General features: G+C 38.3%; 1 protein-coding gene across 2 annotated transcripts in view; it reads left to right on the forward strand.

Annotated features, from left to right (window-relative positions):
- The window catches only part of EMB (embigin), a 44,872-nt gene that overhangs the window by 11,037 nt on the left and 20,227 nt on the right, over window positions 1–13,608 (forward strand). The window contains exons 2-5 of one of the 2 annotated variants that reach the window (XM_042950233.1): window positions 1,196–1,285; window positions 1,759–1,848; window positions 2,325–2,414; window positions 2,893–2,982. In XM_042950233.1, coding sequence (XP_042806167.1) covers window positions 1,196–1,285; window positions 1,759–1,848; window positions 2,325–2,414; window positions 2,893–2,982 — 360 coding nt within the window. The remainder of the gene's footprint in view (window positions 1–1,195; window positions 1,286–1,758; window positions 1,849–2,324; window positions 2,415–2,892; window positions 2,983–13,608) is intronic. The other variant, XM_042950242.1, reaches the window with a different exon arrangement.

Here is a 13,608-nt window from a genome sequence, read left to right on the forward strand (position 1 = left end):
CACAGAGAGAGAAAATGAGAGAGAGAGAGAATATAAATGAATGAATATTAGATGTGGGTGGAAGAAATGTTTTGTATTCCTGATAGCCCAGTGAGAAACTCAGGGCATATTTTCCGTTATAATCATTGTCAGAGCGTGGTATGATTTACATATTAATTTCATTAAAGGATTAAGGAGGAAGTGCATTCTACCTTCCAAAGCTGCGTTGAAGTGATCAAGCCTTTGGAATACAGCTTATTGGAGAGCTAGGTTCTGCTAGGTAGATTTTTTATTAGGCAGTATTGTAAAAACTATGTATAAGCTGAACCAACAAAGGTGATCACTAATTTTGATATTTTTCATGCACATGAGAAAAGAACTGGAAATCTAATCTTGCACTAGGAGTAAGTTTCTGAGCAGAGTATTAAGAAAGTGAAATAAAAAAAAGGCTCAGGTTTAATTTAAATTGAATGAGATGTTGAAAGAATGCAGCCAAGACTACACTCATAAATAAGCCTTTTTCCCTTTTTTGACTTACTTGATAGAGTTGGGGTGGTTTTCATGGGAGGTAAGTTCAGGTGCCTTGAAGTCAAAGAAACCGTAGCCAGAATACATTCTCCACATGAGTGGGCCAGGTGGAAATGGAAATTTTCTTCTTCAATAAAGGTTTTCAAAAGATGAAAGAAGTGACAGAGGAAAACCAAAAGTCACTTTGGTAGAGGGCGGCTGGGTCTGTCACTGGAAGACAAACAGAAACCTTCACTGTGTGTTCATTGTATCTTCTCTGTCCTCTTTTAATGCCCCTTTATTATGGTCTCTCTGTCTTTGTTTACTCATTTTCTTTCTGCCTCTTCATGTCTGTCTTTTCTACCACTCTTATCTAATTCCTCAATGTCTTCATTTATGTTTTATAAAGAAACTACAAATGGTAGGATAAGACAATGAATTTTTTTAAAGCTACTTGATATAAATCAGTAGGTATTTTTCAGTAAAAAAAAAAAAGAACATAGAAAAAGTTGGAAATTTGGTCACATTTGATAGCTCCATATATTTCTGAATCTCTGGGAGCATAGGAGACCTAGTTCATTGGAGCTTCCTGAAACATTTTTCATTCAATAGTATACAATATAACATTTTAGCTGTTACATACTAGCTTGTATGTATGATAATACATAGCTTGATAATACAATGTAACCACCTGTTCTTTTTCTTACAGTTTCACCTTTGACAAGTGTACCCATTGAAGAAGAAAGGATAACAAAGTATTCTAACCTTTCCTTGGAGAGTCATAACATACCACCCACAGGTAAATGTATCTCATTTCAAATAATACAGTGCCCCCCAAAGTTTTTGTGTTTGATTAAGTGACTGCATTTTGCTTCATGAGGTATTAATCCCTGCTCATGGTCTGATGGGAGAAACATACCAGTACCTCATCCAATTAGAAGGGAGCATGTAGGAGTCTAAGGCAAAGAGGGCAATGTGCTTGGTGTGCAGGGAGGGGGCAGCTGGTCAGACGTGGGAAGGTTAAGGAAGCCTCTCTAGAAGAGGGATGCCAGAGAAGAAGGGAAGGTTCATTTTGATTGGCAGATGCTCTTACGTTTTCATCCATTCTTGCTGGTACGTCCATTCAAATCTCTCTGCATTGAGGAGGTCCTGGGAGACCTTTAGGCAGGGAAATGAAAGATGCTGTCAAATGAGTCAATGACAGTCCTGTGGAAAAATAAGTATTGTTTCATCTTGATAATACTATGTAACCACCTGTTCTTTTTCTTACAGTTTCACCTTTGACAAGTGTACCCATTGAAGAAGAAAGGATAACAAAGTATTCTAACCTTTCCTTGGAGAGTCATAACATACCACCCACAGGTAAATGTATCTCATTTCAAATAATACAGTGCCCCCCCCCAAAGTTTTTGTTTTTGATTAAGTGACTGCATTTTGCTTCATGAGGTATTAATCCCTGCTCATGGTCTGATGGGAGAAACACACCAGTACCTCATCCAATTAGAAGGGAGCATGTAGGAGTCTAAGGCAAAGAGGGCAATGTGCTTGGTGTGCAGGGAGGGGGCAGCTGGTCAGATGTGGGAAGGTTAAGGAAGCCTCTCTAGAAAAGGGACGCCAGAGAGGAAGGGAAGGTTCATTTTGATTGGCAGATGCTCTTAAGTTTTCATCCATTCTTGCTGGTACGTCCATTCAAATCTCTCTGCATTGAGGAGGTCCTGGGAGGCCTTTAGGCAGGGAAATGAAAGATGCTGTCAAATGAGTCAATGACAGTGCTGTGGAAAAATAAGTATTGTTTCATCTTGATAATACAAGGTAACCACCTGTTCTTTTTCTTACAGTTTCACCTTTGACAAGTGTACCCATTGAAGAAGAAAGGATAACAAAGTATTCTAACCTTTCCTTGGAGAGTCATAACATACCACCCACAGGTAAATGTATCTCATTTCAAATAATACAGTGCCCCCCAAAGTTTTTGTGTTTGATTAAGTGACTGCATTTTGCTTCATGAGGTATTAATCCCTGCTCATGGTCTGATGGGAGAAACACACCAGTACCTCATCCAATTAGAAGGGAGCATGTAGGAGTCTAAGGCAAAGAGGACAATGTGCTTGGTGTGCAGGGAGGGGGCAGCTGGTCAGACGTGGGAAGGTTAAGGAAGCCTCTCTAGAAGAGGGACGCCAGAGAGGAAGGGAAGGTTCATTTTGATTGGCAGATGCTCTTAAGTTTTCATCAATTCTTGCTGGTACGTCCATTCAAATCTCTCTGCATTGAGGAGGTCCTGGGAGACCTTTAGGCAGGGAAATGAAAGATGCTGTCAAATGAGTCAATGACAGTCCTGTGGAAAAATAAGTAAAATATTGTTTCATCTTGATAATAATATGTAGTCACCTGATCTTTTTCTTACAGCTTCACCTTTGACAAGTCTACCCATCCGACGAGAAATGATGACAAAGTATTCTAACCTTTCCTTGGAGAGTCATAACATATCACTGACCGGTAAATGTACCACATTTCAAATAATACAGTGCCCCCCCAAAGTTTTTGTGTTTGATTAAGTGACTGCATTTTGCTTCATGAGGTATTAATCCCTGCTCATGGTCTGATGGGAGAAACATACCAGTACCTCATCCAATTAGAAGGGAGCATGTAGGAGTCTAAGGCAAAGAGGGCAATGTGCTTGGTGTGCAGGGAGGGGGCAGCTGGTCAGACGTGGGAAGGTTAAGGAAGCCTCTCTAGAAGAGGGACGCCAGAGAAGAAGGGAAGGTTCATTTTGATTGGCAGATGCTCTTAAGTTTTCATCCATTCTTGCTGGTACGTCCATTCAAATCTCTCTGCATTGAGGAGGTCCTGGGAGGCCTTTAGGCAGGGAAATGAAAGATGCTACTAAATGAGTCAATGACAGTGCTGTGGAAAAATAAGTAAAGTATTCTGTGCTGAAACTCAGCTCTGCTTTCGTTTTCACAGTTTTGGATTCCAGTATTTCAAAAGTAATCTCAGATTTTTTTAAATGAGTAAGAGTAGTTGTCTGTTTTAGTAACAATGTTAAAAGTATAACTAGAATTTAAAATACTGTAAACCCATTTATTGGGTCAATAGCATGTTTTATCCGATACCTGTCCGGTCTTTAACTGTCCTTTTGTCTTAAGAACTGTTTCTCTTTTTCTCATACAAACAGTATGCTTCCCACATCTCCCCTCTGATACCAAAGGAATGTTTGCACTGACCTTTTTTTGGAGACCATTTCTTATGACTTTGTACAACTGTTTGTTCTCAGTCTCTATTCCAGTATTTGGAATTATCCTTAATTGTAAAACGTAATTGTGTCTTGTGTTGTTACCTAATTTTTTACTTTTTGCATGTTCTACTTGTTGATTTCTTCATCAGATGAAATGTTTCTTTCAGACAGACCCATATGAGAACCTAAGCTTGCAAATCCTTTGACAAGCCAGGTGATGTTGGCAACATCATGCCCCTCACTTACCCAGTAAGGACCCTGAGAAAAAAAGGGTTGGTGTCCGGGAAGAGAGAAAAAAGTGGACTTTTCAGTTGGTATTGGGCTGGTTATTTACTTACTTAACCCGTTTGGAGGGTTTAACTCCTAACTACTCTTTTATTCTAACTCTTCTATTAAAACCAGTATTCCTGCCATTGGGAAGAGACCAAGCATTCACAGTGGTCTATTAGTTATCATCTGCCTTGGCTTGATCAAGCTTTAGTCAGGCTTTTTCTTCCTCCCAGGCCCCTGAACTTTGGTTTGCCCCAAGTCTGAGCAAGCACGAGGCCTGAGCACAGCCCGATCATGCTGCCTCCATCCATCAGTTTGTTCTGTTTCCCCTCAAAAGTGCCCACTGACCTGCCACCACCCCTCCCCCGCCACCCCCCCCCCCCCCCCCCCCCCCCCCCCCCCCCCCCCCCCCGCTTCCTGTAAAAGGAAAGTGTTTTCTGTTTGGTTCTGAGATACTTGCAGACAGATCCAAAGTCTGGAGCATCTTCCTTACCGCAATAGACTCTTTGAATAAAATCTCTCCTTAGGTGAATCTGGATTCATTTTTATTCAACAAAAGAAAAGATTTGACGTTGATTTTGAAACAGTGGACTTTTGAGCTGGTTGCGTCTTCATGTAGGTTGTTCTCATGGTTCCTGCCCATCGAAATGCTTGGTGTTAGGGACCACCTTTACTGAAATACAGAAGTTAAGTCTGAAGATGTGTTCAAGCTCATTAGGAACCACGGGCTTTCTTCTTATTGCTGTCACTAGGATTTTTAATCCACTTTATGAGTGGAATGTTTTCATACTGTGATATTATTGTGTACTTGAACTGCACTTACATTTCTAGGTTGTCCTTATTATTTTCTCTTTCCCTCAGGCCCTTTTAGAAATGGATCTCTCTGTTAGGAGATAAAATGTTTCTTGTAGAGAGATTCAAATATAATACATTAGTTGCACATTTTGGACCATCGTGACGACACTGGCCCAGCTCCTAGCATGCTTACTTACCAAAGATGCTAGAGGCTGGGGAAACACAGGATCCTGTGCCTGGAAGAATGGAAAACTTGACCTTTGATTCATGGAAGCCTGACCATTTACTTATTTTATGTTTTTAAAATGCTGCTAATTATTTACTTAACAGGCACATGGGATTGATTGACTACAGACAATGTATATATTTCTAAATATAATGTAGTTCAGTCCTCATAACAACTCTGTGCAGTGGGTACTATTACTATCTGCAATTTGCAGATGAGGAAAAGGAGGCACAATGAAATCAAGTGAATTGACCGAGGTCCCAGATGAGAAGTTGAAGCGTGGTTTTGAATCCAGGAAGTGTGCTGCCGGGGGCCATGCTATTAATCAGTATATATGCTGTCTTTCTTAATGCCCAATTATCCATTTCCCTCAACAGTATTATTAAAACAATTATACCTATTTTAAGGAAACTTACATTATTTTTGAAAATATATAAAGTTTCAAAAACAATGAAAACAAATATTTTAATTTCTTATTCTTAAATACATTTGTTATAGAAATTACATTTGTGGAGATAATGAATATATTGTGAAAGTATAACTGATTAAGAATAAGAGGTTTTCTTTTTTTCCCCCTTTTTTCCCCTTTTCTAATATCATTGGGCTTTTTAAAACTGCTCTTTTGATAATGGACTTTTTTTTTTTTTTTACATGACTAATTTTTCCATTGCCAGTGTTTGAAATTCATTGTTTGTGTTACAGCAGTTAGAGTGTTTTCTTTATTGTTACTTTATTCTTTTTTTCTTTCCCTCTGCATATTATAGTGTTTGGTATCTCAATCAATGTGTTATAGTTTAACTAAAGAGGTCAAAATCAAAACATCAGCGGGCAGTTTTCTTGACCACCCTGGTAATGTTGGGGTAGGCTCTCCCTGATGACAAATTTTATTTGCCATGTTGAAATGTTAGCAGCTGGCCTGGCAAGGTCCTGGTGAAACTGGGAGTCAGACAAAGCAGTCACTAATGGAATAGATATTTAAATTAAGGTATGGAGTGAAATTTGAGAAGAGTCGTTAAGGTTGGGAAAGGAAGGTAGCCTTGTTGCCTAGAGCTAGAGGCAAGAAGTCAGGGTTAGGACCTCTCAGACTCTAACCTGGTCCATGAGATTGAGAAAAAGGATTCAGGAAGAGAGAAAAAGAAATGGACTTTTTAGTCGAAAAAGAAAAAGAATAATGAGTCCCTTATATTTGGCTGCTCAGACCCCTTGTGGCAGAGAAGACCTTAGAAGGATTCCGAGGAGGTTCAAATGGGTGTGATGTTTCTCAGGGCCAGACTCTCAGTCATCACACCTTCTGCAGACGCTGCTGATGTGCAGAGAAAAACGAAGTGAATATTAACATTCAGAGTGACAGAAAGATATGGAAGAGGGAGCTACCGTAGTGATATAAGTGGCAGTAGCTGCACGCATTCACCATGGTTTCTCATTAGCAGAAGTACTGACCTTTTACACGGGATCATTCTTTGCTGTAGGGGCAGTGGGGCTACTGGGGGCACTGGAGGATGTTTGGTAGCATCCCTGGCCTCTACCTACTAGATTTGAGTAGCACTCACCAAGTTGTGGCAACCGAAAAGCTCTCCACACGGTGCCACCCACATGTCCCCTGGGGAGGCAAAATCTACCCAGTTGAGAACCACTGCTCTATACCTAAAGAACAGCTGTGTAACTGTGCCCCACCCCGTCAACATAAGAAGACAAATGATTTAATAATCACGTGCTTGTTAACATTGGGTGAAGAATCTAATGAAAAAGTTAGATGATGGTGGTAAGGAGCAGGGACGGGACATCCTAGCATAAGTGGGACAGGGAACTTGATAGGATATAGTCCCATCTCTTCCCTTGTCTGCTGCTTACATTCAGATCTTCCCAGTCTTTCAGAATTAAGTCAAAAGCTACATCTTCAATAAAGCACGTATAGAGAAGTAGTTTCTGTTTCTCTGATATGTATTTAGCATTTTAGGGTTTTTTTTTAATGTTTATTTATTTTTGACAGAAAGAGACAGAGTGTGAGCGGTAGAGGGGCAGAGAGAGAGGAAGACACAGAATCAGAAGCAGGCTCCTGATAGCACAGAGCCTGACGTGGGACTCAAACTCATGAAACGAGAGATAGTGACCTGCGCTGAAGTCAAATGCTTAACTGACTAAGCCACCCAGGCACCCTTGTATTTAGCACTTTAAATTAATTTTTAATTACATAAGTAAAAGTGAGTTGATTTTCAAAAATATTGAAACATTTTGGGGCGCCTGGGTGGCTCAGTCGGTTGAGTGTCCGACTTTGGCTTAGGTCATGATCTCCCAGTTTGTGGGTTCAGGCCCTGCGTCAGGCTCTGTGTTGACAGCTCAGAGCCTGGAGCCTGTTTTGGCTTCTGTGCCTCCCTCAGACCCTGCCCCTCCCATACTCATGCTCTGTCTCTCTCTGCCTCTCAATAATAAATAAACATTAAAAAAAAATATTGTAACCTTTTATTTCCAGCAATATACTAAATTAGGGAATCTGAAAATCCTCCTACCATATCTAGAAAATTTAAAATATCTCAAACATTCTTTTAAGTATTTAGTTAAGTACACAAAAAGTAAAAACAATATCTGCCAGCCAAAACTGATGACCAGGCATCAAGTTTGTGAACGGATGTGTTGGTTTTCTTTGTGTTTGTCAACAAGGTATTTGAGTTCCAAGAGCCACAGATCTGAGAATAAGGCATTGAATCTAAGCAAGGAGGGGAGTTCGAACTGAAAATCCCCAGAAAGCCGATCCTTCCAGAAAGGTGGAACTGAAAACCGCCAGAAGGCTATAAATACAGTGAAAAGAGGTTTGGCCTAGGAAGTGAGAAGGGGTGGGGAATAGTGGGTTAGCACCAGGCCATGATTTTAGCCTTGGTTTAGCCTTGTTCTGCATCAAAAACAAAGACCCTGAGTACTCAAAGTCAAGGGCCTGCCCTCAATGAGATTTAGAGTGCACATTTACATTACTTGGATTATACAGGAGCCTGCAAGCTGAAAAATAACACAAACATGACCCTGGCAGGTAATAATTCTGCAGAGAAGCAAATGAAAAAACTTTATGGAAGGACACATCGCCTGCTCTGGCTGTGGAATCTCTACTGAGGACTTACAAGTCAGAAATACAAAATACAGTGGAGTAGTCCCCAAGACTGAGAGTCCACTGAGGAACAGCAGGATTAGATTGTCTAGAGTTGTTATATCATAGAAATAGTAGGTAGAGGTATAGAAGAAGAAATATTAAAACATGAGAAAATATTACACTATCAAAAAAAAAAAAAAAAAAAAAGACAAAGCATGTTTGAAAAATAGCCAAATAGAATTTCTGGTGTTGAAAACAACTTGTCAGAGGAAGTCAAAGCCCTTTTGCACAACCCCTGCTTCTGTCTCAAGTCTCTCCTCTCCAGGAGTAACCTCTGTTCAATGAGTGTGTGTGTGTGTGTGTGTGTGTGTGTGTGTATGTGTGTGTGTGTGTTTGTATTCATAGAAACTATAGAGTACTGTGTGCATTGTTTTGTATTCTTTAAAATTAGTGTTTTAAACCCAAATGTATTGTTCTGCATATTGCTTTCTGTTATCATTCAGTATTAATTCTTGGAGATCTAGCCATATTACATGGGCATAGCTTGTTTCTTTTACTTGTGCACACGGTATAAATATACCAGCCTTCTTAGACATTTTCCTCTCAATGTACCCCAGTTTGTTGAACTTTTATTCTATTGTAAACCGTTCAATAATGAACACTTCTTTCTACATCTCTCTCTCTGGGCATGACTGCATGTGCTCCTCTAGGGATAATACCACATAGTAGAATTGCTGAATCAGAAATTATGTGCATTTTAATTTTAATACAGACTTGCAATTTGCCCTCTAAAGTGACAGTTTACCTCTCCCTCAGTCCCATATTTGACTATAATTCTCCCTCGATCCTAACCAGCACTTGATATTATTAAACTCTTTGGTTTTTGGAAGCATGAGCGCTAAAAGCTGTATCACTTTTGTTTTAATTTGCATTTTGGAGTTGGACCTACTTATATATATGTATATGTGTGTTTGTTAACATCCTGTATCCATTTATCTATTGGGTTTATATATTTTTAAATTGATGTCTGGAAGACAGCTATAAATTTTAAGTACTGATTTGTACTTTTTACTGAAATTACAAATACTGTCTCCCAGTTGTCTTTAAACATTTGCATGGTGTTTTTTATTGTGAGGAAGTTTCACTGTTTTTGTTTTCTCCTATCATTTTTATAGAAGTATTTTCATAGGAGTTTTTCACCTTTCAGTTTTCAATCCATTTGAAATGTACTTTTATTTACTGTGTGTGATAGGGCACTAACTTTATTAAATTATTTTTATGTAGATAGCCATTGTCTCAACACTCAGTATTGAATAGTTCTCCTTCTTCCTTTAGCTTTGAAACATCACCCTAATCATATTCCAAATTCCCATGTGCTACTCTGTTCCTTTATTGTTTCAATGTGTTTTGGACATTTTATAGAGTTGGGCACAGTAAGAAATGAATTTACCTTATAACCTGATTCACCACCCATGCACACGCAGCACACACACATGCACACACACACTAAACAAAATGTTCATTAAGCTATGCCCACACCTAATAGTTGTGTTACACTGATAATTTCTCTTCTAATTCATTAAAAAACAAATCTCGTGGTAACTGTTATCTTGACTTCTTGACCACTAATAGTTTCCAAGTTGCAATCCAGAAATTTTATTCCATTAATTTCTTGGTGTTTTTTAGCATCATGAATACATTAATATTAATTTTGTGAAACATTATGATACATCTTTATATCTTTGTTCTTTTCTTTTTAATAGGTTTTCTAATGTCCTGCATTTTTACTCTTTCATGTAGATTTTTTTGGAATCAAATTCCACAACAAATACTGCTTGGTTTTTGACTGATTTTTCACTGAATCTGTAGAATAATTTGGAGGGGAATGAATGATTTTCTGATATTATATTATCACCTGTGATTTAAATCTCATTTGACTTAGAATATCTATTACAATTAATTTTTTTCCTTTTTAAAATATATTAAAAAATATACCCTATGACCCAGCAATTGCACTACTACATATTTATCCAAGGGATACAGGTGTGCTGTTTCTAAGGGACACATGCACCCCCATGTTTATAGCAGCACTATCGACAATAGCCAAAGTATGGAAAGAGCCCAAATGGCCATCGATGGATGAATGCATAAAGATGTGGTATATATACACAATGGATTATTACTTGGCAATAAAAAACAATGAAATCTTGCCATTTGCAACTATGTGGATGGAACTAGAGGGTATTATGCTAAGTGAAATTAGTCAGAGAAAGACAAAAATCATATGACTTCACTCATACGAGGACTTTAAGAGACAAAACAGATGAACATAAGGGAAGGGAAACAAAAATAATATAAAAACAGGGAGTGGGACAAAACATAAGAGACTCATAAATATGGAAAACAAACAGGGTTATTGTAGGGGGTGTGGGGGGGGATGGGCTAAATGGGTAAGGGGCACTAAGGAATCTACTGAAATCATTGTTGCACTATATGCTGACTAATTTGGATGCAAATTTAAAAAAAAAGAGAAAAAAGAAAAAAAGAAAAATAAGAAAATAAAAATTGTATGTATTTAGGGTGTGCAGCATACTGATTTGTTATACATATATAGTGAAATGTTGCTATAGTCAATGAATTAACATAGCATCTCACAAAGTTGGTTTTTTTGTATGATGGGCACACCTGAAATTTACTGTCTTAGCATATTTGCAGTGTTCAGTACGGTGTTATTAAGTGTAGTCTTTATGCTGTACATTAATTAGCTCTCTAGTCTTACCCTGCAGAATTGCAGCCTTGTACCTTTTGACCAGCATCTCCTCATTTCCCCCACTCCTCCAATCCCTGGTAACCATCCTTCTACTCTCTCTGCTTCTACAAGTTCAGCTTTTTTCTTTCTATTTTTAGGTTCCACACAAAAGTGAAACTATACAGTATTTGTCTCTTCCTGTCTGGCTTATTTCACTTAGCATAATGTCCTCCAGGTTCATCCTTGTTATCGTCAAAGGCAGAGTTTCCTTCTTTCTCACAGCTGAATAATGTTCCATCCTTTTTATCCATCCTTCTTTCTATGGGCACTTGGGTTGTTTCCACATCTTCGCTCTCGTGAACAATGCTGCAGTGAGCATGGCAGTGCTGATATCTCTTTGAAATCCTGATTTCATTTCCTTTAGGTACATACCCAGAAATGGGATTGCTGGATCATATGGCAGTTCTGTTTTTAATTTTTTGAGGAATCTCCATACTGTTTTCCATACTGGCTAAACCAATTTACATTCCCACTCACAGTGTACAGGAGTTCCCTTTTCTTAAGTATCTGTTGGCCGTTTGTATCTCTTCTTTCGAGAAATGTTTATTCAGCTCCTTTGCCTGTTTTTATTTTATTTTATTTTATTTTATTTTATTTTATTTTATTTTATTTCATTTCATTTCATTTCATTTCATTTCATTTCATTTCATTTCATTTCAATGCAATGCAATTCAATTTATTTATTTATTTATTTTAGAGAGAGAGATTGAGAGTGAGCAGTGGAGAGGGGCAGGGGGAGAGAGAGTCTTGAACAGGCTCCACACTCAGTGTGGAACCCAACACGGGGCTCTATCTCATGACCTTGAGATCATGACCTAAGCCTAAATAAATCAAGAGTCAGATGCTTAACCAACTGAGCCACCTGCGTATCCCTACTATACAGAAACCTATTAGTTTGCTATAGTTCCACATGTTTATATTTGTTTTTGTTGCTCATATCCGTGAAATCATTGCCCACACCAATGTCAAAAAGCTTGTCCCCCAAGCTTTCTATTTCTCCAGATTTATGATTCGGATGGAAACCAAAGTCTCGAATATGCCAAAGACCTAAGGAGGGCAGACAGCAAGAAACCCTGAAATCATCTGGTTAAGATATTGTTGCTAATACTGTACTCTTGATATCAGTGCTCAGAGTAAAGGCACCTAGTAGATTTTTAGTACAATTGTGAATGAATGGATGAATGAAAGGCATGTAGTAGGTGTTCAGTAAATAAGTTTTGAATGAATGACTATATGAACACATACCCTATCATTGCTAAACGTTTGCCATTGCTGTGTGATTAATTTCTCAATTCTGTGTAGGGCCTTTAGTCATTCTCTCTAATTTTAAAGTCCTGGATGGGAGAATATGATTTGTCAAGTGGCCATGCCCTTACCCTCAGAGAGGTAGAAGAAATATCTGGTTTTTCGGCTTACATAGTGACTGAGGGGGCTTTGCCTCTCATTAAAACTTACATGTACGGGAATGGTATTCAGATTCTGGTTATCCAAAAATAGGATAATCTACTACTACAGTGTTGGATTAATTTTGTGTTAGTTATCTGGAAATCATAGTAACCTGTTTTATTACTAAAACAGTTTAACTATTAGTTGTATTTTCTCTCTAACTGATATGAACAGTTATTACAGTACCTCCTATTCCTTATGTTGTATAAAAAGGTATTTAGTTGATGGATTATTACTCAATGCTATACCCTCAAATTAAAGGCTACATTGTTGAAAACAAGAAGAAATGTGCCTTTCTAAAATTCAAATGGAACCATGTCCCTTTTAAATGGTTATTTGAAATGATTTCAAGGCAGTTTAGAAAGTAGAGAAATAACTGTTATACTTGGTACTAAGTGACCAGCAGGAACTTCATTTAATGAAGTCTAACTAACATCTTTTCTTGGCTAATTTTATAACATTTTCCATCATATTGCTGAATCTTTGAATTATGGTTGGTAAACCCGGCTTCATTCGTGTAGAAGCCATCTACATTTTCTAGTATTTCCCTGACTTTTGATGCTGCCTGCATAAAATTCCAAAAATTTTGAGACTAAGCTGTGCTTATATAACACCAGTCACATAGTTCCTAGAGCTTGAGGGATCCCAAAGGGAAGACTTGGAGACTGTGTGTGTGTGTTTGTGTGTGTGTGTACAGACACATGTATACATACACACACATACTTTTCTTATATACATTAAAAAAAATTTTTTTAACATTTATTTATTTTTTGAGAGGCCGAGAGAGACAGAGCACGAGCAGGGGAGGGGCAGAGGGAGAGGGAGGCACAGAATCTGAAGCAGGCTCCAGGCTCTGAGCTGTCAGCACAAAGCCCGACGCAGGGCTCGAACCCACAAGCTGTGAGATTATGACCTGAGCCAAAGTCATATACCCAACCGACTAAGCCACCCAGGTGCTCCTTATTATATACTTTTTAAATATACATTTTATACTCAGGTTAGGCTTATACCCATTTAGGTTTCTTGTGCATGTTGGTGAGTTTCTGTTCTAAGGTTATGGAATTCAGGAGCCACATGTATTTTATTATTTATTTATTTATTTAATTTTATTTTTAAATTTACATTCAAGTTAGCATATAGTGCAATAATGTTTTCAGGAGTAGATTCCAGTGATTCATCCCCTATCTAAAACACCCAATGCTCATCCCAACAAGTGTCTTCCTTAATGCCCCTTACCGTTTAGCCCATCCCCCCACCCACAG

The sequence above is a fragment of the Panthera leo genome, chromosome A1 (genome assembly GCF_018350215.1).
Source record: "Panthera leo isolate Ple1 chromosome A1, P.leo_Ple1_pat1.1, whole genome shotgun sequence".
NCBI classification, from domain to species: domain Eukaryota; kingdom Metazoa; phylum Chordata; class Mammalia; order Carnivora; family Felidae; genus Panthera; species Panthera leo.